A 26,288-nucleotide genomic window follows, 5' to 3' on the forward strand; every position below is an offset into this window, starting at 1 on the left:
TAAATAAATAATTCCATACAGCAGCTGTTAAACATTGCCATCAGAGGAAACCAGATATGCCATTTTGCTAGTGGCAGAGAGTAGTTCAGACCTATTATAGACTTCAACATGGAAAACTAGCAGGCAACAAGGAAAGATTCAGGATGATTGTCTTTCATAAAGTCAGCTCATAAATCCAGTAAGCCTGAAGCACACAGTGTGGATGTGTGCAGTAGACCTCCAGTACCCATATTTCATATCATTAACGCTGCATGAGAAATTTCTGAAATTCATCATAAACGTCCAACACTGTCACTACAAAATGCTGCTGTGCAGTCTAAATTCAGCTCTAAATACCTTTTTAAATGCATGTTAGTGGTTGTGACCTGTCTCCTACCTATACCTAGATCGCTGGTTTCTGAAAGCAGGTTTGTGACAGTGTCAAGCTGCAGTATGACTTCATCTTCATTCTGGTTTAGGGAAGCTGAAAATATGGCAACATGATAAGTCCAAGATAGTTGATTAGCAAATTTTTCATATCCTCAGTACCACACCAAGTATCTGTAGTCCGGCCACCACGAGGTTTGCAACCTCTTTCTCTTCCGTGACTACAATGACACCTCATAACAGCCCTGCCTTACCTTCAGCTTGAAAAAGACCCTCCAAAATTGATGAGAGAGAAGGTGGGCAGATCAGTAGATGCAACACCCCGGCATCTTATGAGAACAGGCCCAGCTCCATGTCAAAGAATGTGAGGCTGTTGGGCCTTCAGCAGTAATTAATTTGAGCCTGTGATTGCCTGTGCGTGGCACGTATGACAGTCCACTACATGATGGCACTTTTTGCTCATTTTAAGGGAGTACACCAAAGGAGTATTAAATAATTCAAATACATTAACAAGTAATAATATCTGGCCTAGAATAGTCTTAATTGTCACTTGTTGGAGTGTGATGGTTAGTATTTGTTTTGGTGCTGACACTGGCAGCTTGACAGGGGCAGGGAGTGATGCAAGCTGCAGGGGCCTCCAGTAGGAAAGGCCCTGGCAGTTACTGTTTAACAAATTAAGCACTGACCTTTGGGCATTCTGCTTCATTAGCCATCACCCATTCCAGAGGTAGTCTTTTCCTCAGACTCAGGCCAGGAGGAAGAAGGACATGAGGGTCTTCTCACCTAACAACCACTGGCCCTCCATAAAGACCCCCACAAGGGTTTTGCGTATGGTCAGCACCAACACAACACCAAACCTCAGAGGAGGCCTTATATGAGGTAGAGAACAACCCCCATGAGAGTCAGGCATCGAGCCCTCTGACCACCAGTCAGCCTTCAGGACCTCGGCTGCATTAGGCTCGGTTTTGCACCAGTCAAAGGCGTCTGAGCCGACCCCACTCCTGACCCTAGTCATTGACTCTCCTTAACCATTGAGCCTTAAGATCCTCCACAAACTTCGAGAATTTTCGAAGCCAGAGACTCCTTTGATGCCAGCACCAAGGCCAGCCTTGATGCTGAGGTCTCTGTTGAACCCGAGACATCCATCTGCACTGAAAATTCCATCAACAACTGGTTCCAATGAGTATCCCACAGAGACTACAGGTGGAGTTTGATGGAAGCCAGAAACGACTTCAGTAAATTCTCAATGAGTAAAATCTCAACAATGCTTCCTACAACACCTTTGAGGAACAGCTAGCTTTAGAGCTCACTCCAGCTCCCAAGCGTAAAAAAATGCAAGGATAGGAGCAGCAGCCGTGTCCCCTTCATTCCACCTCCTGTTCTTCCTCTTCCTCCATCACCACCACCCCACCCTGACCTACTCTGCTTTAAACACCACTACCTCCTGCATCGTCACCTTCTTTGCCTCCACTCATGGGATCCCTCCCGCTCCACTTATGGCAAAGGTAGCTCTTTCGGGCCTGCTGACCATAATAATGCACCATTCCAACTAGGGCGCACAGATGACACATGAGACAACTATGACGTTGATTTCCCCCAGGTGAGGCAGACCTTGATCATTATCCTTTATTGGCATCTCCCCAGACAACACTCTGGCCTACTACAAGGAGATCCAATGAGCAGCCACTTTTCACAAAGTGCTCCATGAGGAACATGATTTTTCACAAGTCCTCCATGAGGAAGGTGATTTTCTCATGGAGACACTGTCCAGGTGAAGGAGAACTTTACAATTCCTCCCTATGTTAAAGTAGATCCTAAAATCAACTCCTGATGTCTTTAAGGAGCTGTCAAAACCATAGTGGTAAACACCTTGGGTTGAAAAAAAGTTTAAAAATTCTGACAACGACCAGGTGGCATCAGAGGTCATGTCAAACCTGACTTCCTTTTTTATCAATGAAGAACGCAAGCAGGCTTCTTCTCCGGCCACGGGTGATGCTCCGCTGAGGGAAAGGAGAGCAAAAAGCTGATTACTGCTCATAAAAAGGTAGTAGTATGAGCCACTATAGCAGGAATCAGTGGGACATGATCCAAGAGCTATTCCAGCATCTCCCAGAAGAGTTTAAAAAAGGATGGAGGAAGTAGCCGAAGGCAGTGGGGGTAGGTTTTTGGAGGCTCTCTAATTGAGGGGTCGAGCCAGAGGTCCAGTAACATCTGCTCACTCTGCATTCGAGGGAGTCCTTGTCAATTTGAAAATAGGGTTCTTGAATTGTGAGTGCTTGTAGCTCACTTAGCCTGCGCAGGAAAGTAATAGCTATCTAGAAAAGCTTTTTGGAGTTAGCATTTGTAAAGTAGCCTTGCGTAGAGGCTCAATGATTTCTTCAAGAGTTGTGTAAGAACTAAATTCAGTTTCCATGTGGATGCTGGTAATCTTCTTGGTGGTGTTATTCTCTTTGCACCCTCTAAGAATCTCTTAACTACTGGTGCTGGAAAGAAAGCTCTTCCCATTTGTCCTCTTGTACAGGTCACAATTACAGCCAGGTGGACCTTTAACGATGCTTATGTTAGCCCTTGTTGTAAAAGTTGGGTCAGATATTTCAACACTGTCTTTTCCTTTGTGATCTTATTGTTCAATTTATTTTTCACAAACCAAATTAAAAAACCTTTCCATTTTGCCCTGTAAAATTTCCTAGTTATTGGTTTCCAAGCTTCTCTTACTACTGGCATTGTTTTATCTGATGATGACTTCTAGCTGCAGATTCCTTACCTTAGAATTCCCTGGCGTCGTCTTCGAATCTGGAAGTTTTTTCTGCTGAGCAGTAGCCTGCACGCGCCGTCTGGTGGCGTTGTTCAGATTCGCATGGCGTCGTCAGCATCGTTGGGGCAGTCTGTGACGTCACAGTCTTTTACATAGGCACCACTCTTTTCCGTCCGTGCCAGTTAAGCGGAGATCCGGAAAGAGTTACCTTTTTTCTTAGACGTTCGTCGAGGCTAATCTTTCCTTGATTGCTTGAGATGTCTTTGAGAAAGACGGGATTCAAGCCGTGTGGTGCATGTCATAGCACCATGTCGGTCATGGATCCGCACAGTGTGTGTTTCTGGTGTCTCAAACAGGACCACGATTCAACATTGTGTTCCGACTGGTCGGTGCGACTCCGAAGAGGTCACAGTCCTGCATTAGGAGGAGGTTACAGCACCTCTCCCGGAGGCCCAAGTCCTCTTCCTCGCATTCGAGGTCATGGGGCACTCAGGTAAGAGGCACAAAAAGAAGTCGTCCAAGCGGACTTTGACTTCGCCATGCCCGTCGGCCGACGAGGCATCTATCGAACGCCGACGTTCCGAGTGCTCTTCCCCACCCTTTTCAGGGGCTGGAGCAACCCCCACTCAAATTAAAAAACATTACGAGGCTATGTGCCTTGTTTTTGAGCTGGCTGCACCCTCGGGTGAGACTTTGGGACCCGTGGGGTCAGCAGTGGCCCCATCTGATTCGACATCAGTGGCTTCGGCGCCGTTGGGGACCCCAGGATCCAATAGCGGATCCAGCCCTGCACGGATCCCACTCAATTGACCTCCTCCGGCACCAGGTCCGATGTCGACGCTTCCTCCACCATCGGCGCCCACTGGTGGTAGCCCCATCCTCATCCCGGATGATCTGGAGCAACGTTGATTGCCTCCGGCGGTGCCGATTAGGCCCAGATCATTGCCTGAGCCTTATTTTGGACAGCCAGGCACAGGAGAGGAGTGGGAGGGGTTAGAGGACCCTTTAGAGTGTGAACTGGAGCAAGAACAGGACTGGTATGAGGATCTAGGAGAAGCCAGTTGAGTAGATACTTCTCCAGATACTGGCATGCTCTCTTCTCCCTGTGCCTACGGAGCAGGGGGCTTCTTATGCTATGTGGTGCGTAGGGCAGCTGAGGTCTTGGACATAGACTTGCCCACGGTGCCAGTCAGGACAAATCTCCTGACAGAGGTGCTTCAGCCAGGGGTGACTACATCGGAGCCAATGTTGCCCTTCACTGAGGCCCTTCCGACCTCCTTCTGGGAACATGGTCCAAACCCAGCACAGGGGCTCCTTTGAATAAGACAGTCGTCTGCCGCTATAGACCTGCTCCAAATGACCCTAGTTTACTCATGCAACTACCCACCCTGGAGAGCTTGGTGGTCCAAGCTTCCACTTCCCGTGGTGCCTTCCCTTCCGCTCCTCGGGATAGGGAGTACAAGAGGCTGGACCAACTTGGAAACAAGTTGTTTTCTTCCTCCAGCCTGGCATTGGGGTCAGTAAACACCTCTTGCCTATTGGACTGTTTTTCCCATACTTTATGGGATACGGTGGCACAGGTGCTGCCCCAGGTCCTGGAGGGCGTTTGGGACACTCAACCAGGCTGTCAAGGATGGGAGAGATGCAGCCAAGTTTACAGTCAGGTGTGGATTGGATACAACCAACTCGCTGGGTAGAGCGATTGCGTCAACAGTGGCCCTATGTCGCCATGTCTGGCTACGTCCTACTGGCTTTTCAGGGGATGTCCAGTCGAGTTTGATGGACATGCCTTTTTATGGATCTCGCCTTTTTGGTGAGAAGGCAGACTCCGCGCTTGAGAGGTTCAAGGATTCTCGAGTTACAGCCAGATCCTTGGGCCTCTCACTGCCAGCTCGCCAGCAGTCTGTCTTCTGTCCCTTTCGAGGCTTCGGAAGAGGCGCGGTACCACGCCAGCCGCTTAGCCACCGTTCTCTGGCTTCACAACAACCTGTGCGATGACGTGGTCATGGTACTGTCACACCCAGAGGGTCTGGCCAAAGGTCGGCCACCACAAGCCCCCCTCCACTGCGCCCAAGCCCTCCTATTGTGGTTCTGTAAGACCATGTCCTTTCAGTTGGAGGGAGGATTCAATTTCATCTCCCTCACTGCCAATCCATCACTTCGGACAAATGGGTCTTTCAGATCATACGGAAGGACTATTCCCTCCCCTTCCAGTCTTTCCCGCCTTCTACCCCTCTGATAAAAGAACAGCTGATGGAGGATCATTTGGTTTTGCTCCACAAGGAACTTATGGCTCTCTTGGCCAAGGGAGCTGTAGAAAGGGTCCCGATGTCAGAAGTAGGCAGTTGTTGTTATTCCCGCTACTTTCTGATTCCCAAAAAGAACAAGGGCGTTCACCCTATCTTGGATTTAAGGGACGTCAATCTCTTCCTCAAAAAGGAGAAATTCAGGGTGCTCACTCTTGCTCAGGTCTTGTCTGCCCTAGACCAAGGAGCCTGGATGGTAGCATTGGACTTGCAGGATGCGTATTTTCACATCCCCATCCTGCCCGCCCACAGGCGTTACTTGTGGTTCAAGGTGGGCCACGAGTATTTTCCAGTTTACCGTGCTCCCTTTCGGTCTCACCAGGGCCCCGCGGGTGTTCACGAAGGTGATGGCGGGGGTGGCAGCTCATCTGCGCAGGTCAGGGATTTCAGTCTACCCCTACCTAGACGATTGGCTGTTGAAGGTTCCGACACCCCAGGCTCTCTTCACCCACCTCCAGACGACCGTGAACCTCCTGCATTCGCTGGGGTTCATTATAAATGTGCCGAAGTCACACCTGGCTCCCTCTCAGAAGCTCACTTTCATCTGAGCTGTTCTGGATACAGTTCAGTATCGGGCCAATCCGTCAGAGAAGCGAGTTCAGGATATTCAGGTTATGATACTGATGTTTCGGCCTCTGTCCTGGATTTCAGTGAGACAGACTCTGAGGCTGTTGGGACTTATGGCTTCCTGCACCCTATTAGTCAAACATGCCAGATGGCATATGAGGGTTCTGCAAAGGGACCTGAAGTTCCAATGTGCAAAGCATCAGGGAAATCATACCGACGTGGTTCAGATCTTGGAGGGAACTGTAAAGGATCTGCAGTGGTGGTTAGTGGACTGTGATAGGGTCAAAGGCAGACTCCTCTCCCTTCCCCAGCCAGATCTCACAGTAGTGACGGATGCATCACTTCTGGGATGGGCGGCCATCTGGGAGAGTTGGAGATCAGAGGTCTCTGGTCTCCGGTGGAATTCGGGCTCCATATCAACTTGCTGTCCCTTTGGGCGATCCGACTAGCATTAAAAGCATTTCTTCCTGTTGCGAAAGGGAAGGTAGTGTAGGTGTTCACGGACAACCCTACTGCGATGTGGTACTGCAACAAGCAGGGCGGTGTGGGGTTGTGGACCCTTTGTCAAGAGGCTCTGCGTCTCTAGACATGGCTAGAACAGCAGGACATAACCCTGGTGGTTCAACACCAAGCAGGTTCTCTAAACGCCAGGTGGACGAACTTAGCCTGGGATGCTTAGCGGATCACAAATGGTATCTCCATCCGGAGGTGGTGCAAGAACTTTCAGCAGTGGGGATAGCCTTGGTTAGATCTGTTCGCCTCTGCAGAGAACGCGCTATGTCAGCAGTTTTGCACGTTTTTAGTTTCCAAGGAGGCTATCGCTAGGCAATGCTTTTCATCGCGAGTGGAGCTCAGGCCTCCTGTACGCCTTTCCGCCCATACCGCTTCTGCCCTGAGTTAGCAAGAAAATCAAGAACGACTGGGCCCAAGTAATTCTAGTGGCTCCGGATTGGGCACGAAGGGTCTGGTATCCAGAGCTTCTCAAAATGAGCATCAGTCCTCCAATCAGGTTACCTGTTCAGGAGGATCTTCTGTCGCAGCAGCATGGGAAGGTTCTCCACCCGAACCTGGCAACTTTGCGGCTTCATGCATGGAGGTTGAGTGGCGACAGTTGATGGTTTATGACCTCCTTCCTGAAGTCTGTGATGTCATTCTGGCAGCCAGGCGTCCCTCTACTAAGTCGATCCTGGTGGAAACGTTTTGTTTCATATTGTACAGAGAGGTCTATTGATCTTCTTTCTTCTACTCTATCTAATGTCCTTTTGTTCATTCGATCACTCGCCCAACAGGGTTCCTGCTTAGGGACTCCTAAGGGCTATCTTTCTGCCTTATCGGCTTTTCTTTGATTGCCCAATCAACCATCTTTGTTTAAGTCTCTCATTGTACTGAGATTCTTGAAAGGGCTTGTACATATGTTTCCTCCTACGCCTTTTGTTATGCCCCAGTGGGACCTTAATCTAGTACTCACTTTTCTAATGTGTACTCCTTTTGAGCCTTTACAAAACTGTCCTCTCTCGCTGCTCACTATCAAAACAGCCTTCTTGGTAGTGATCACATCTGCCAGAAGAGTGAGTGAGATGCAGGCTTTATCATCGAAACTGCTGTATCTCACGACATATCCTGATAAAGTAGTCCTCAGAACTCATGCCTCTTTCCTCCCCAAGGTGGTGACCCTTTTCTATCTCAGTCAAAATATCACCCTGCCCACATTCTTTGCACCACCGCATCCTTCTAAGGAAGAGGAGCGTCTCCATCGGCTGGACCCAAAAAGAGCGTTATCGTTCTAACTTGACTGCACAAAAGAGTTCCGGGTGGACGACCAGCTCTTTGTGGGGTACGTTGGTGCAAAGAAGGGTCCGGCAGTCCAGAAACTATCCATTTTGCACTGGGTTGTTCTCTGTATAAAAAATTGCTGGACTTTGGCTAAGAAGCAGCCTCCAGAGGGCTTGAGGGCTCACTCTGCCAGAGCAAAAGCTGCTACCACTGCATTGGCTCGAGGCGTGCCGGTACTTGATATCTGCCAAACAGCAACGTGGGCTTCCTTACACACATTTGCAAGACACTATAGCCTGGATAGCCAGGTGAGGAGAGAGGGGAATTTTGCCTGCTCGGTCCTACAGGACTTCCTGGTGTAAAGTATATTCTCGCAACCCACCACCAGGAGTTATAGCTTGGGTATCTATTCTAAGGTAAGGAATCTGCAGCTAGAAGTCTCTCTCAGATGAACAAGTTACTTACCTTCGGTAACAAATGATCTGGTAGAGACTCTATCTAGCTGCAGATTCCTCACACCCACCCAGGTCTCCCTGCTCTGCGTATATATACATTATGTGTTTCTCAAGGACATGTTTTTGCACTCACGAAAGAAAAGTAAATAATTGTTAGTTCTTCCATGACTCTGCACTTCTGGGAAGTTGTGGAAAAGAACTGATGTACGCGCGCCGGGGTGGTGCCTATATAGAAGATCGTGATGTCACAGACGGCTCCAATGATGCCACGCAAAACCGAACGACGCACACGGATCTGAACGATGCCACCCCACGGCGCGTGCAGGATACTGCTCCGCAGAACACAATCCCGGATTCCAAGCTGATGTCAGGGAATTCTAAGGTAAGGAATCTGCAGCTAGATAGAGTCTCTACCAGATAATTCATTACCGAAGGTAAGTAACTTGTACTTCTGGTAACTTCATGTGTCCTAATTCTATGTCTTCAGGATCCATGCCACCAGTTTGAAATATTCAGGTTCTGGGTGCAGCACTTTTCTGTTTCCCACTGACAGCAGATCTTGTCGATTTGGTAGTGTCAAAAAATGTTCCTTTACAATTTCCGGGTACCGCACTTGCCATGCCCATTGTGGAGCAATTCGAATCAAGGTCATGTGACTCATTTTGCATTTGCCGCTGACCTTGTATAACTGGAATTTGGGGAAAAGCGTTTGCAATTGTCCCTGACCAGTTTAATGAAAGGGCATTCCCCCAAGATTGAGAATGTAGCTGTCGGGAGGTAAAGATTTGGCATTTTCTGTTCCAATGAGTTGTAAACAGATCTATTGTCAGTGTGCCCCATATTTTGAAGATCTTCTGTACCACTTTTTGATTGAGCTCCTATTCGTGGTAGCATGAGACATGCCTTTTTAGTCGGTCTACCTCGCAGTTGTCCTTTACTGCAGATATATTGCCTGAAGTTCCATGTTTTTTTAATTGCCCATTTCCAAAGTTGTTGGGCTAGTCTCAAAAGGGGGGAGATTGAGTCCCCCCTTGTTTGTTGATTTAAAACGTTGTTGTGTTGTTTGTCTGAATTAATATTGTCTTTCCCTGAATGTACTTCTGGAAAGTTTTCAATGCTAGGAAAACTGAGTTAATTCCAAGAGTTTGATGTGTTGTACTGCATCTTGTTTCCTCCAGATACCTCCTAATTTCAGAGTGCCCACATGGGCTCACCATCCCTTATGTGAGACGTCTGTGGTTATTGCTGGTTCTGGAGATTACTTCTCTATGTTTAATGAGTATGTCTTACTTGCATTTTTGGTACAAATGTGCCCTGACTAACCAATCGTCTAGTTATGGATATACACAAATACCCATTCTTCTTAGGTGTTCTGCCACTGCAGCCAGGCATTTTGTGATTACTCTTGGAGCTGATTTTATTCTGAAGGCCAGAACCTGGAATTGATAATGTTTCCAGTTTGCTACAAATCTTAGGTATTTTTTGCGCTTTGCATTCATTGGTATGTGCAAGTAAGCAACCTTCAAGTCTACTGTTGCCAAAAAACTCTTTTTTGCAGTTGTGGGATCACTTCCTGTAAAGTTGACATTTTGAACTTTAGAGTTTTTATGAACTTGTTTAGGAACCTGCGGTCTAAGACTGGACGCAGGAATCTGTCTAAATTTGGAATTAGGAAATATGTTGAGTAATTTCCTTTGTTGATTTCTTGAATTGGGACCTGTTCTATTGCTTATTTGTTTAACAATTCTTTGACCACCTTGAGAAGTCGATCCTTTTCCTCCTTTGAATGACTCCTTTCCCTTGGACCCCTTTTTGGAGGAAGTTTGTCTAGTTCGATGCAATAGCCGTATTGTATTGAATTTAGTATCCATTTGTCTTGTTATTTTCCTCCACTCCTGGAGAAAAATGGTCAATCTTCCACCCACTTGTGTGCTGTGAAGGTATTGTGAGTTTTTGTTGTCTCTTACCCCTGATGGATTTATGGACGCTGGTGCTGATGCAGTACAGTCATTTATTAGCTGGGGTTGTACATCCTCTTGCTGATTGTCCTCTTCCTCTGACTCATCCTCTAAAGGAACATCTTCCTTGCTATTGGTGCTGCCAGCTTTGTTATGATCCAGAGGCCTGAGTACAACTGGGGAAGCCCTGATGAGAACTTCTACATTGTTTCCACTCTCTATCAGATGAGCAGCCCTTTTTTGTACTAACTGATCTGGGAGATATTTCATTAGTTCTCCTATCTCCTCCCAATGCTGGATGAGTGTGTCTGTTTAGCAAAGAGTTGGAATTTACAATGCGCCATTGGTTTGCCACACTCCTCTCCATCCTGTAGCCCATCATTTCCATCCTTTTACTTTCTTTGTCTGGGAGTAGGCCCGATATTGATGGGATATTTGCCCTCTTTCTTCCATAGATGTTATAATAGAATCAACTGGAACATTACCCTTAACGTACGCTGGGTCTTTTGTTGAAAACTTGTATTTTTTCTCCATCTTCAGTGTGACTGCTCTGCAGTTGGCCGGTTCCTTTAACACGTCCCTGCTTTGTCAAGAATACTTGGTAACATGGGCATACACTGTTTTTTTGACTGAGTTGGCATCATTGTCTTAAAAAGGTAGCATGACTGGGGCTTGTCCTCTTCCTGTTGAACATAACGTTTATCTACAGCATTTTTTATTACAATGTTATAAATGCCAATATCATCAGGGGGAGAGGGTTTGGATGGATAAGAATCCACCACCTCCGCTGGTGCCCCATTTTCAAGTCTTGCCACTGCATTGACATATTTATCTTCCTCTGAAGGTTGATATAATGTCTGTTTCTCGTCTTCCGTGTAGATTTCCTCCTCTTCTTCCTAAGGCTCTTGTGTGAGAGGGGCGACATCTGTCTCTGAAACCTCCTTTGTCCTTGAAGTTTTTTGTGAAATTCGAAAACCTGCTTACACTTTTGTTGAATTCCTTCTTTTTCTGTATTTAAGCATCCATTTCAGCATTGAGCATTTTCTTCTTACTTTTATTCACGAGGGCTCTGTCTTCGGACTGGTAGTGGAGTGATTCTTCTTTGATGTGAAAATCTCCTTTGCCGACTGTTCTGATTTGGAGTTTTGGCGGACCCTTTGAGGGTCAAAGCTCTTCGACAATGACGTGCCCTTAACCTTTACAACTTTTGTCAAGGTATGGTTTTCCTGAGTTTTTTTCTCCACTGGAGCCCCCTTTGAGGGCTCTGCATGACTACTTTTCAAGGGGCATTCCTACAGCCGGCAAGCGTTTCAACGCTAAGGCTCCCTTTTGGGACGGCAAGTCTGATTTTTTAGACTCAGTGCTATAAGAAGGTGTCCGACTCGCTTACCTCCTTTCTGGTTTTCTATGGTGGCTCTTCCTCAACTTCTATGATCTTGCGATCCCCCTCCGTGACCTCTCCCTCTGTGACATTTTCCTCTTCATCACTGGAAAGTCCCAGATCTTTAAGGTATTGTATGAATTTTTGGCCTTCCATTGAGTGGTCAGCCACTCTTTGTTTTGCACTCACCCTCAGCGTCTTCGGTGTAAACACAGCACAGGCATTACAATCTTCACTCCAGTGGTCGAGTGGAAGACCGAGATTAAACACTGGATGCTTGTCCTTTTGAGCATATTTGTGAAGACTATTTCTGCAAATTGGAATGGTGTTTTCTCCATCACGCTACCTGGGAGCCCCCTGTCCGGGCATTCTCGGCCTTGTGTCGAAGTATGGGAAAGGTTTCGCACTTCCTGTTATTTCTTTCGCCAACCGCTGTCCGCCGATGATGTTCCCAGGCCTTAATAAACTTTTTAAGAGCGTTTTTTCAGCAAATCTTCAATTTTTCCATATGAGCTGGAGATGTCACCTCAGAACCAGCCAGACCCAACGGCAGAAATAAAGTATCTGATGATGGCGACCTAAGGTGAGAACATCCAGGGGAAGTATAACAGTGTCACAAAGAGACATCAAATGGGGGTTCCGTCAATGCCCACCAACAAAAAAAGGCAGTAAAGGAAGACTGACAAAGAATTTTCAATTTTGGTTGAAATAGTAGAAATTCCCGACCCAACCACTAGATGGTGGAATAATGCACAGCGCGTGAATCCAGAAAATTCTTCAAGCTGCAAAACTACTCTTACAGGTAATAAACTTTTCGTTTTGCCTACACTCTTTTTGAAAATTGGGCTATTGATTGTGTGGCCTGCACAAGTAGGAGATCCACAATTGTCCTTACTGGAACTGAGCATTGTAGCACTTGACTGTCACAGGGTAGTGGAGTGGAGAAGTCCAAGGCCTACTCAAGCGAGGTGGTGTGGATGCAGTAATCACCAGTCACTAGCACATAATAATGACACTCAATAAATGATTGTCCAGTCAGCACTTTTTCGTTAGAAAAAGGAACAGTATTATTACACATTCACTATTAAATACTATGCAATAATTTCCAAATATGTACATTGGCCGATGGAACATACCATAGGTGACACTGTGTAATCAACATATCAAGTGAGTTTAATCATTTTGTTTTGTAAAAAAACATATTTAGATTCCTTTTAGCAGGAATCATTGTCATTATTGCAGTGACAAAACATTATTAAACCATAATAGTGAATCAATATTGATATTTGCAATCATTACGGTGAACCAGTAAATCATTTATGAGGAATAACCCTCTAGATCTCAAACAGGCTCTCATGTACTTCATTCACAGGATAAAGCCCTTTTGCAAAGCTGGCCATTTATTCAAAGCCTTTGCTAATACTCACATGGGCCAGCCTGTCTCCAAAGCAGGCATCGCCAGATGGCTAGTCAAGTGCACTCAGACTTGTTATCATAAAACTAAACACTGACAAAGAGCTCTCCCTGTTACCCCCAGGACAAACTCTACATGCAAAAAGGCAGCAACCATGGCCTTTCTAGGCAATATTCCATTATCTGACATATACAAAGAAGCTACTTGATCAGCCGCATACACCTTCACAAAACATTATTGTGTCAACAAGCAGTGGTTGGTCAAATGCTCCTTAAGGCACTATTTCAGACATATGCAACATCCACATGCTAGTCACCACTTTTAAAGGGGTACTGCTTTGTACTCTATACATCTGCTGCAACACATGCTATGAATGCAAAATGTTGCTAATCCCGCAAACATCTGTTCATAGCGTGTAGTGCTGTAGACTCGCATACACCGACCTTCCTCTTCAGATGGATGTAACAGATCACAGATATTGTTCTTTATTAATTTTCAATGCTCATATCCACCATAATTCCTTTACTCACCACTCCATACTATTCTCACCCGCTGTGCGAATCTAACATGGAGTCAGTGCCCATGACTGTTGCCAGTTGTGGTACGAGTCGCGCTACACCTTGTGACTTGAAATACTTTTTTCAAACGAAAACAGCTTCTATGCTTCCGAGCCCAGCACTAGCTGACAGGAGTATGTAGAGCATGTGGAACTAAAGCACTTCATGCTATGAACGGACGCGCACAGTGCAAGTAACATTTTCCTTCTTATGGATGTATAATCTGTCTGCAGATTCCTCACTGCATCCCCTGGTGAGTTATTGCTGAGGCAAATAAGATCCCAAGGTAAGCAAACATTTTATTTGCTGTATTTGTCACTGTTATTGTTCTCTTGGTTCCTCTGCGCAAGTCCCATTAGCGTGCAGAAAGATTATCAGGAACTGACACCAGTGTTTAGTTGTCACCTGGTATAGTCTGGTGTCATGTCATGTCTGGGTTGGAGTTGTGGTTGAAGCTGCATGGTGCCACATGGTGGCGCTGGTGACATATTACTGAAAGAACGATTTCCTGGACCAGTAACCCTTGGTGTGCTGACATTCCACCTGAATGTCTGCAATATTTAAACTAGATATTCTGAAAATCCATTTTACAGACTAATGTCTAAAGACGTTTAATTGCCTACTAAAGAAACATTTACAGTGTATCAGTTTACCACTTTCAGATATGTCTGTCGTTGACCCTACCATAGGGACCCATCCAAGGGCTACTCTCAAGACTCAAATAGGATTTTCATATTTCACCCCGGCATGAAGACGAGCCTCTTCTACTTCACCCAAGGCCTCTAAGTTTTTATCAAGTTCAAGGTATCTCCCGCCTCAAATTCAATCCCACAGCACCTTCTACTCCCACCACTAGCCTGTGCTCATGTAGGTCGTTAGACTCTCATGCTCATCTCCTACCTCTTGCCGAACACAAAGGGTACAGAATCTGTTGCGATCCTCGTTCCACTCCATCTACTACCAGTCCGTCCAGTGATTTTTCAGGAATTATTACAAGATATGAATAGTAAAATGATGAACAGTCCACAATTCCCGTGGCAGGTTTGTGATCAGGAGTGCCTACATGGTGCTCTCGTCGCCTCTCAAACACTTTGAAGCAGCTGAAGTAGCATGCTGTGCCTTACAAATAAACAACAAAGTGTTATGCCTTGCATTCCGGGACATTAAAACCTTAAGATTTTAATAAAAGGTAAATCCATCTGAAACTAGACACTCCCTGCACATTAATAATTTGTCAAGATTGTAATTATTTGTTAAGATTGTTATTATGAAGCTAGGCACTCCTGACATATGAATCATTTGTCAAGAATGTTATTACTTTTGATGAGAGGATTGCTGAGCAACTACATAATACTCTTTGCTCTTGTACCAGGCCTATATATTTATCTGGTTTCATCAAAGATATTCATTTTACCATTGTCCTATTTCCTCCAGGCTCCTTCATGTATGTCTGAACAAATATTTAATTGTACTTAACTTAAACCAGGCTATACATACCTATGGCTTTCCCATCACCGGGAGTCAATAGACAAGAATGGAGAGGCATTCTATCTATGGCGCATATTTGTAACGAGACGCCAGATTTACCACTGAAAAGACCTCATCCGGTTGCAGAGATTCGTAGGTGGTCTTGTCTTACAACACATACTTAACCAAACAGTACCACAGTGTTAGTCTGTTTCTCAGAAGTGGTGCAGCCACAGCAATTCGTGGAGAACGGCAAGTGTAGATCTGCTAATTGTCAGTGTGGTGGTCCTGACAAACATTTGATTACTGTCTTTGCGAAGTTTGCAGTCTGTAAAAAGATGCAAGTTTCTGACGGGTACTTCTAACCTAAGATTCTTTACCTTTTGATGCTGCACCAGATTGAATATGGAAGCTGGTGCCATCAAGTGGCACCATCAGACTTTGCAGCGGCCTTGCCCTGCCTCTGGAACTGACTGCAGGGGCTGTGCATGGGTGCAGTCCCAGTGCGCGGACGTCTCTTCCTTTTGCGGTTCCTTTCGATGGGATTCTTATCTCCACTCCTGAACTATTTGTCAGACACTATGATAGTATATAATAGGGAACATGTCTTGACAGTGTATAATAGGGAAAAGTCTCCTCCAAACATTACAGGACTTAGACCGTGCTGTGCCTGTAGTTAAGGATCCACTCAGCATCTGTCTTCGTTGTTTAGACTCCTTGAATGACAAACTCCTGGGGCGAGCTTGCACCCTATTGCAGTCAGGGAACAGAAAGCAAAACTGTATGTTGCCAAACATAAGAAGCATGTTTGGTCACGCTTATAGTCCTAGGCCCGCTCATGATCTGAATCTCAGGCCACATGCGTGTCGCCATCCTTGGGTAAATCCGTGACTAAATCAAAGAAAAACTCTGGACGCAAATGCAAAAATCTAAGCAGTAGTTCACTCCTTCCCATCACTCTTGATTCAGGGAGGCTTTGTGCAGTCAGTGCACTATGGCTGCTTCTTAACTGCTATTGTCTGACTCCAGTCCAGTTTCACAGTCGGAGTCTCTGCGACCTGAATTTTCCTGGCACTCGTCAACTCTGCAGCACCTAGAGGCCTTCAGACATGATGATTCTGGGCCCCATGGATCTCTTTAAGTCCCCTGTTGGTCTTCCACTGTGTAGGCTGTTACCGGCACCCACTGCTATTCCAGCGACCAGCCTCTTGCCAGTGCAAGGCCATGCCTCCACAGCTTTGCCAAAGGCCACGCCCTTTCCAGCCTGCTTCACCTCTAAAAACTAGAGTTGACTCTAAAGGCAGTTTTGGATCTGGTGCAGAGTTCCATTAAATATTGACAGTTGCTATTCTACGAGATCATCAATGCCCAGCCCATAGACTAGGAACACTCTCTTTAGTGTGCCCTTTCCTTAATGCCCATTACAGAAGACTGGAGTCTGTTTGTCTGATTCTGATGGAGTCACTGAAGAGGTGGGCAATTTGTTCCTCCTCACAACACTGATGATGGGCTCTACTTAGATTGACGAAATGCTACTCTTGCCTTAGATTGTCAGTTGGCCTTGACGCCTGTCCTGAGACTGTGGTAGACTTCCCATTTGGTCACTCTACCAAAAAGAGTACCTTGTTCGTTGTAGTAGTTGTCAGATGTGCTAGAATTACACTTGCCTACTATGGAAGCTAAGGCAGATCTGCTTGCAGAAATCTTACAGCTAAGCACTTACTTTGCTGCCTTCAATGAGGCCCTGATGGAGACTTTGATGGCGTCATTCTCCAATTCCTTGCTTAGCACTGCCATGGAGCCAACCTGTTGCTGGGTGCATAGGCCTGCCCCATGAGAATCCGCTTTCTTGACACGAGAATCAATGCTAGAAAGTCTAGTTGTAATGGCATCTGCCAGTAATGTAAACCCTAATACCACACCTACCACAATGCTGGATAGGGTGTGATAGTACATTGATGCACTAGAACAGTGTGTCTTCCCTATGGAGTCACTCTGGCTCTAGGTTTCCCGGATATTGTTTCCCTTCTGGGGCAGCACTTTAAATACCTACAGCCCTCTGAGATATAGTGGATGAGGCCATGCTTGCTTTACCAGATGAGTTCAGTAAATTGTTCACTTAGACTGTCCAAAATGTACAGTATGTGGCCAAGTACATTTTATCAGCTGGTTGGGACACAGTAAACTGCTGTGGCTGTGCGATGCTGACCTGTGTGATAGTTGAGAACTAAACCTGGATATAACCACAGGACCTCCCAGTGACTTGCAGGTGTCCCTGAGGATATTCTTTTCAATGGATCCAGGCTTTCTGTTGAAAAGGTAGATTTGACTGTGGGGCGTTTCAGAGATAGCCATGCTGCATCTCACTTATTGGATCTGTTTTCTCCAGGCTACCATTTCCACCAGCAGTATTGGACGTTGCAGGGCTACTGAAGAGGCCTTGCCTATCGCCAAAGGGATCCCTTTCAACCTCTCCAACAAGCTGCTCAACCCCTTTTTGGCTCCAGGGCATGAGGCAGTGCTAGAGGCCATGACCATAACTGTAGGATGCTGGCCTGTGTGTGATGGTTACCTACGGTGTTGTCACCCTATCTCAGGTCAAGGTATCCCTATTAGTGAAGTGTAAGCAGTGTCTAGGAAGCCAGGGCTCTCTAGAGGTAGCTGTGGATGAGCAGTTAAGACTTATGTAGGAGACATTCAAAGCCTATGCAATACCACTATAGTCAAACAGCAATATCACACATGAAAGAACCACACAGTGTTTCAAAAATAAAGTTACTTTATTTTGGTAACACAACATTAGAATGCTTATAGGCACTCCCGCCCATTTGGAGGTAACTACACACTAATTATATACACAATAGCAATCAGTAGGGAGCATATAAACAACAAGCATTGGCAGAGGTATTAGAAAATAGTGAAGCCCCTTGAGGAGGAGCAAACCATATACTAAGAAAGTGGAATGCGAGATACAGTCCCCCACCCAAGGATGTGGAATCATTAGAGGGGAGCTGTCGGAACTAGGAACCCCAAGAGGCAAGTACCAGAGTGACCCCCAGCGACCATGAGAGCAGAGTTAAGTACCTGGTTTTTCCCAAAGCTAACAGGATGACTTAGGAAAAGGATTGTGCAAAACCCAAACCAGACTGGGAGGACTCAAAGGTGGATTCTGGCAGAAGAGGACCGGTAAAAGAAGGGGACTAAGTCCTGTTCATGATGGACTGGCCAGTCCTGGCAGTAGTCACTACCCACCCTTCTTGTGGATGCAGGACCAGCTCGACGGGGGAAGAAGAAAGCCAGCTGTGCAGCACAGGAGATGAAGAGGAGACCCTGAAGCGATGCAGATGGTGTCCCACGTCAGCTGTCTGGTTGCAGTGGGTCATTGGTGCCGGAGAACCACCAACAAGCCTTGGCAAATTCAAAAGAAGAAAAAGAAGAGTTGCAAGGCTGAAGAGGACCAGCAAGGGTCCAGGGGACTAGACCCTTGGAGGGGAATTCGAGGTGACCATCAGCAGTCGGGAGAGTCCCCAGAAGCAGTTGCAGCACTCACAGGCAATCCATTGGTAGCAGGCACAGCAAGTCGCAGTGAGGCCCAGTCAGCTCACCTGAAGAGGAGTCCCACGTTGCTGGAGCAGCAGAGAGGAGACTGTTTGGCCGAAGAAGTGCTGGGGTACGGGGCTACGCGGAACCTAAAGATCCCTTGGAGCAAGAGCAAACAAGCCTTGGTAGCTGCAAGAGTTGTGCACAGGGATATACTATCCTGAAAGGAGAGGCAAGGGGTCACCATCTTCCAAGTTGGACAGCTGGCAGAGAGGACCAAGGGGACCACTCTAGACCTCCACCTGTGATGCAGGATCCACACAGTCCCGGAGGAGAGCAGATCCACGCAGCCGGTCGTCGTTGCAGTTAGTACCTGCAGATGCAGGGGAGTGACTCTTTCAGTCCAAGGGAGAGTCCTTCTTACTTCTTGGTGCAGGCTGACGTCTCTCGGACCTCAGAGGATGCACAGCTGGGGAAATGTTGCAATTGCTGGAAAGAGCTGGGGAAACAATGTTGCAAAGCGGAGTTATCTCTGAAGTTGCAGATTGTTGGTTCCTGTGGAGTTCATTTGCGGTTACAGTAGCCAGAAGATGAAGTAAACAATGCAGAGGAGTCCTGATGGAATCTTGAACGTCAAATCAAGAGGACCCACCCAAGAGGGAGACTCTAAATAGACCTGGAAGGGGGTTTGGTCCCCTAGCAAGGTGACCACCTATCAGGAGGGGGCTGTGAAGTCATCTGCCTTATCTGATCATTCTTTCAGAGGTTCCCAGGAGCCTATGCACATCTTGGATTCTGATGGCAAAATCAAGTGGCCACCTGGAGGAGCTCTGGGCACCACCCCTGGGGTGGTGATGGGCAGGAGAGTGGTCTCTCCCCTTTCCTTTGTCCAGTTTCACACCAGAGCAGGGGCTGGTGCAAACTGGTTTATGCAAGGAGGGCATCAAATGTGCCCTTCAAAGCAAACCAGTGGCTTGGGGAGGCTACCCCTCCCAAGCTTGCAACACCTATTTTCAAGGGAGAGGGTATTACCTCCCTCTCCCTCGGGAAATCCTTTGTTCTGCCTGAGCTGGTCAAGCAGCCGGAGGGCAGAAACCTGTCTGAGGGGGGGCATCAGCATGGGCTGCCCAGAAAGCTCCAGAATACTGGTAGGCGCAATGCTGGGGGTCTCTAAGGAACCCCCATGTTGCATGGAATCATACAACCAATACTAGCAACAATATTGGGGCATGATTCTGACATGTTTGATACCAAACATGCCCAGGTTAGAAGTTACCATTATGTAGCTGGCCCTGTAGACCTGTGGTCCAGTACATCGGTAAAATGACTTTGCCACACTCACAAAGCTCATTGTAATGGAACTGGAGTTCGTAGGGGCACACACTGGGACCTGCCCCCTGCTCCCCGGGATAGGAGGGCCTACCATAGGGGTGACTTACAGTGACCTGGTGCAGTGACCTGTGGTGAAAGAGGGCATGCACCTTTTCACGCAGGCTGCAGTGGCAGGCCTGCAGACACATTTTGCATGGGCTCCCATGGGTGGCATAATACATGCTGCAGCCCCTTGGGAACCCCTGATGCCCCAATGCCCTGGGTACTAAAGTACCATATAGTAGGGACTTATATGGGGGCACCAGTATGCCAATTTTGGTCTTAGGCAACCACATTTAGAGGGAGAGAGCACAATCACTGGGGTCCTGGTTAAAAGGATCCCAGTAAAAACAGTCTAAGCATACTGACATCAGGCAAAAAGTGGGGGTAACAATGCAAAAAAGAGCATGTTTTCCTACAATCACCTTAACTATCAGCAAAGATAGCATTCTTTCTCTTCCTTGACGGCTGCTGCGCTCACCGACTGGCAACTCTGATTTTCCCTTCTTTTGTCATATACAGCTGATGGGGGGCAGGATTTGTTTTTGTCTATCCGGCTCGCATGCAGTTACCTGGGATTGGAGCATCTTAAATTGTTCAGAATGGTTACGCCATCCTGTTTCCGTTCCTCCCCTTTTGGTTCATACTCTGGTAGATTATGCCACCGTTATCTTGCAAAAAGTGCAGACACTTCTTGTGAAAAGAGTCCAGAGGGGCACACAGCTCTATGGCATTTATTTCCTGGTGCCCAGGGAGGATAGAGGGCTGAGACTGATTCTAGATCTTTGGTTCATAAATACCTTTCTTTCGATGGACAGATTGAAAAAATGCAGACTGGTCCAGGCATCTCAGCTCTAGACACTGGGGATTGGATAGTGACTTTGGGCTTGCAGGATGTGTGCTTTCATGTGCCCGTGATACAGTCCCGCAGCCGTTGCCCCTGCTTTGTTTTCCTTTCAGGTCACTTCCAATTCACTGTCCTACCCTTTAACCTCACCTCGACCCCAGCCCCCACCCTCTGTATGTCTCCCGGGTGTTCGTAAAGGTGATTTCAAAACAAGAGGGGTATGTTTTTTTGTTTTTTTTATAAACGCGGTAGAGAGTACTGCCTCCTAACAATTATACATATCACATAAATGTAGACTGTTCCAAAATTACTTGGGACCCCTAAGGTAAACACAGGTCAATCTAGGCACTTTCTTTAATTAAAAGGAAAGGCCCTCCCACACCCATGCCTTTGCTTCTATTTATAGAAGTGCCTAGTTTGACCTATGTTCACCTTAGGGATCCCATTGGGATCTCTTAATTTTGTAACAGTGTACCTTTATGTGATATGTTCGTAAAGGTGATGACAGTTGTCACGAGTCCTCTTTGCACCTTGATGAGTAGCTGTTGAGAGCTTGCTCCCCACAGTCAGTTGCGAACCACCTGCAGTCGACAATCTCACTGCTGTCTTCCCTGGGGTCTCTATCAATGAGCCAAAATCAAAGTTTTGGTGAATGCAAAGGATTCCTTTTATAGGAACTGTTCTTGACATAGTGGCTTTTAAAGTCCATCCATCCCCACAATGTGTCTGAGACATTCAGTTAATGATTCCACTGCTCATTCCTGAGTTTTGGTGCTGATATGTTTTGAGGCATGTTGGTCTCTTGGCTTCGTGCATCATGCTGGTTCACCATGCCCTTTGGCACATGTGGCCTCTAAAGTGGAACCGTCCCCTTAAATGGGCTTAGCACTGGGGATGTCTTTCCAACAACATCTGTATTTCAGAAGAGGCAGCTGGGGACCCTCAATGATGGATGAAGGTTGCTAGTCTGATTGGCAACATACTCTCCTACCTGCCCTATCCAGAGTTCACAGTGGTGACATACACACCATCTCTTGCCTAGGGAGTCATCCTACAAAATATGGACATCAGACATCTCTTGTGTCTGGTAAAGCACATGCCCCTCATCCATCATCTGGATGTGCATAGCATCCTGCTCACCCACAAGGCCTTCCTGTCTTCCATCAAGGGCATTCCAGTTCAGACAACTTGACCTCAAAGTGGTCCTGAAACAAGCAGGAAGCTGTGGGGTCCTGTGTGCTGTGCTGGAAGGCACTGATATGGTAGTGCTGGTTGGACCTACAGGTGATTTCTGTCGACTGGCAATCATCCCACAGGCTCCATGATCGCCAGGTCAAGCACCCTCAACAGACGACATCTAACTGACCACAAGTGGCGGCTGCACCCAGAGGTAGTACAAGGCGCTGTAATAAACTAGGGCTACTGCTGAGAACCTGCAGTGTTGCACCTACAGTGCCATAGATTTCCCACCACAGGGCCACCTGAGAGACCTGTGCTGTCGAGTAACTCTCGATGTTTTAGATATTTCTGCTTCTGCTTTCCCGAGTGCTGAAAGTGGTCAGGAGGGACCTGGCTTGGCTCATCCTGATATCTCCTTACTGGGCTTTAAGAGTAGGGTGCTTTGAATTACGGAGTCTGAACATCTGCCGTCCACTCCATCTGCCCCTTAGGGAGAACATATTGTGCCAACAACAGTGCATAGTTCTTCACCTGAATATCCATAACTTACACCTCCATGGTGTAGACATTTAGCATAACCAAATGAGTGCCTTTTACCTGCCGTTGGAACTGGTGGTTGTTTGGCTGCTTAACACCCATGCCCAAAGCCAGACTGTTTTTCAACACTGAATAAAGTTTGTGGCCTACTGGCAACTCCGTTTGATGGATCCGTTTCAATCTAAGCTTTCTGGTGTACTTCTGTGTGTTATCTCACACTCTCCTTGAAAGGCTTTTCTGTGGGAACTGTTAGAGGTTAATTGTCCTCATTTTTGGTGTTTTTGTATTTGCCTTATAACCCCACTATGTTCAAATTAACCTTTGAAACATGTTTTCTTGAAAGGATTTACTTCTGTATTCCTTCCTTTGCCCTTCATTATGCCACAGAAGTGTGGTAGCCTGGTCCTTTCATTCTTAATGTGCACATCTTTACAAGCACTGTCAGTGCAGCCTCCTTATACCACCTTCTTCCTTGTCAAGTTGGTACTTTAGTCTCTGGTTTTTTTTCTTCTAAAGTAGGGTTGCCTTTGCATGTGGGACATTCTGTCACACATCTGATTTTCTTCTCTCTGCCATGTCTGACTAAGGAGTAGGAAGAGAGGTCTCACTGTTGGACCTCAAGAGAACTCGGAGCTTGTGCGTTTATCAGACTCACAAGCACTGAGTAAATGACTAACGCTGTACAGAGTTCACAAGGTCAAGAAGAGAAGGTTAGTTCAGAAACAGAACCCTTCATTCTTTATATCAAGATATGCTATGCCTTTGTAAAGAAGCAGCATCATAATTGCCTTTGGGCTCATTCCACTGAGCCAAAGGTGCCATTACATCTTTAGCTAGAGGGTGTTCTGTTGCTGTATATTTTCCAGCCTCTTATGTGGACATCCAACCACATATTGCCCCTGTGCTTCACTATTGATTCTCACATCTGCAGGGATGGTCATTTTGCCCTCTTGGTGCTGCTGGGCTTCTGGGTGTAAAGTCCTGCTATTCAGACCGACCACCTTTTGGTAGGTACAGCCTTGTTATCTTTTCAAAGGCTAAACAATCTTAGTTAGAAGTATCCATCTGAAGAATAAGTTAATGTCCTTCTGCAGCTCTGTTTCTGGTTGATTTAACAGCATATTCTTGACCATCCTCCCTTCTCTCCATTTTGTTGGGTCGTCTCATATCTCATAAAGTCCAAGTTTAGCTATCAGCATTTTGTCCAACTACCAATCTGTTTGTCCATGGTTGTCTGAAGATGGAACAGTTGATTTTAAAAACGGAAGTAAGCAAGCAAGCAAGCAGGTTGTCACCTATGTATTGCTTTGAATCATCATTTCCAGAAATGGGTCAGTCCTGCCACGGTGTCCTGTGGTGGCACCTACGGTGTGCAGGAAAAGTTCCCACATCCAGTCTGTTTTCTCAAGGAATTTCAAAAGGTGAGGCATCTGTAGTTTGATTGAGCATCCAACTGACAAAGTATTATGGAAAGTAAGTAAATTGTTCATGCTTGCGAAACACATTACCAGATCTATATAATTTGGAGATCTGGTTACTCTTTTTGTGTGTTACTGTATCTTTGCTTTTTGTCAATTAAAACACCAGTGTCACATTCTTTATTTTAAGTAATGCCATTTGAATATTTTATCTTTTAACTATCTTAAAATAATAGACAAAAGGAAGCAGGACCACTGGATTCTCTCAGCTGCGTCAGAAGTCGGCTAAGGAAGTTGTGCAAAGTGCTGTACAGCTGCTAAACCCACTATGCAACCACCTGGAGAACATGCACAATTACTTCCAGGTAGCATTGCCTCCTTCAACTTACACAATGTAAAATTATTTTTTTCAGGTTTTGTAGTAAGATTTCTTTCTACAATACATTGTGTTCTACTTTGTTGCAATTTGTTTTTCTTCTTTTCTTTATTTGTTTATGAAGAGCATGGATCAGGCAGTTCAAATGAGAAAAAAACATAAGTTAAGTTGTAAGGGTAGAATGTAGTAAGGAACATAATCTGATAGAGACGTATAATTGCAGATCCTTACCTTAGAATTTCCCCCAGGTGCCAGTCTGGATCTGAAGATTTTTCTCGAGCAGTACCTCTGCACGCCATTACGTGGTGTCGATCAGCTCAGCCAGCGCTGATCCGAAGAGAGCTACACCTCAGTCAATCTTTGACTGGCTGCTTTTCGACTTTTTGTCTAAGTTTTCTTCGAGTTGTACAACTCCTGACTGTAGGAAAGTAGCACGTTTCTGCCATAGCTAGCCCCAATTTTTGCCTGGTGTCAGTGTGTTTAGACCATAGTATACTGGGATCCTGCTAAACAGGACCCCAGTGTCAGTGCTCTCTCCGCTAAATTTAGTTGTATGGTAATCTTTACACCCCACAACTGGCATACTGGTGCACCCATGTAAGTCCTTAGAATATGGTACTTTGGTACACAGGGCATTGGTACACCAGGGGACCCCAATCGGCTACAATATGTTTTGTGCCACCAATGGGAGCCCATGCGAACAGTGACTACAGGCCGTCCATTGCAGCCTGTGTGATATAGTGCATGCATCCTTCACTCCAGATATAAGATTTGCCTTATATCATGGTCACTGCACTCTGACCCGGTAAGTGACCCCTATCTAAGGTAGATGCTTCAGCCAAAGGGCAGGGTGCATATTTCTAAGTGTGACGGCATCCTGCATGAGCAGAGGTGCCCCTGCTAACCCCAGACTCCATTTCCTCGGCTTTGTAAGTGCAGCCTGTGTGAAATGGTACATGCATCCTTCACTCCAGATATAAGGTTTACCTTATATCCCAGTCACTGCATTCTGAACCTGTAAGTCACCCCTAAGGTAGGCCCTTTAGCCCGAGGACAGGGTGCATGGTTCTCAGTGTGAGGGCACCTCTGCATGAGCAGAGGTTCCCCTACAAACCCCAGAATCCATTCCCTGTGTTTTGTTAGTGTGGGGATGCCATTATAAGGTATGTAGTGGACAGTGGTCAACATGAGTTGTTAAACTACATAATGGTTTCACCGTACCTAGGCATGTTTGGTATCAAACATGTTGGAATCCTGCAACTACACCTATTTCAGTGTTAATTGCATGATACCATGTTCTCTGAAGGTTCCCTAGGGGATCCCCCATGTCTGCCCTCTACTGCCTTGCTGGGTCTGCATGCCAGCCCCTGCTGCTGCTGACCCCAGACACTGTTCTACCCTCCTGCTGCTGAGATTAACTCGGACAGGGGAAGTCAGAACAAAAGGTTTCCTGTAAGATAGAGGTGTGACCACCTCTTTTTTTTTAGTAATAGGTGTCTCTGGGCAGGGGTGGGGATGCCTTTGAGTGCCACCAGACTGCTTTGAAGGGCACATTTAGTGCCCTCCTTTCATAAACTGGTGAAAGAACCCCTGTTTCCTGCTCTGTTGGGAAACCACACAAAGGACAGAGGAGTGACCACCCCCCTGTCCAGCACCTCCCCTAGGGAGGTGCACGGAGCCCTGCCAGGTGGCCACTTGATTCTACCATCTTGGAAATAAGATAAGCAGAGGCCCCTGGGAGCATCTAACTGGTTAGTCCAGCTGGGTGACGTCCCTAACCCCCTCTGATAGGTGGGTCATTGCAGTTAGTGTCCAACCCCCTTCCTGAGTTACTTAAGGGCTCCCCCAAGGTGGAACCCCGGATTAATCTGCGAGAATACTGGTGTCCGTCTGCAAGTCTCCTGTGCAAGACACTTCTGCAACTTGGACACCAGAACTGCTGCTGTTCTTCGCTGAAACCAGAAGCAAGACTGTAACCAGTAGGAGGGCTCCTGCTGCAACTTTGTTTCCATGTTCGGCAA

General features: G+C 46.5%; 1 protein-coding gene across 1 annotated transcript in view; it reads left to right on the plus strand.

Annotated features, from left to right (window-relative positions):
* The window catches only part of FANCD2 (FA complementation group D2), a 1,182,674-nt gene that overhangs the window by 631,955 nt on the left and 524,431 nt on the right, over positions 1-26,288 (plus strand). Inside the window, exon 31 of the mRNA XM_069206781.1 lies at positions 24,128-24,256. Within this exon, the coding sequence (XP_069062882.1) occupies positions 24,128-24,256 (129 nt within the window). The remainder of the gene's footprint in view (positions 1-24,127; positions 24,257-26,288) is intronic.

Source organism: Pleurodeles waltl, chromosome 9 (genome assembly GCF_031143425.1).
Source record: "Pleurodeles waltl isolate 20211129_DDA chromosome 9, aPleWal1.hap1.20221129, whole genome shotgun sequence".
Taxonomy (NCBI): Eukaryota; Metazoa; Chordata; class Amphibia; order Caudata; family Salamandridae; genus Pleurodeles; species Pleurodeles waltl.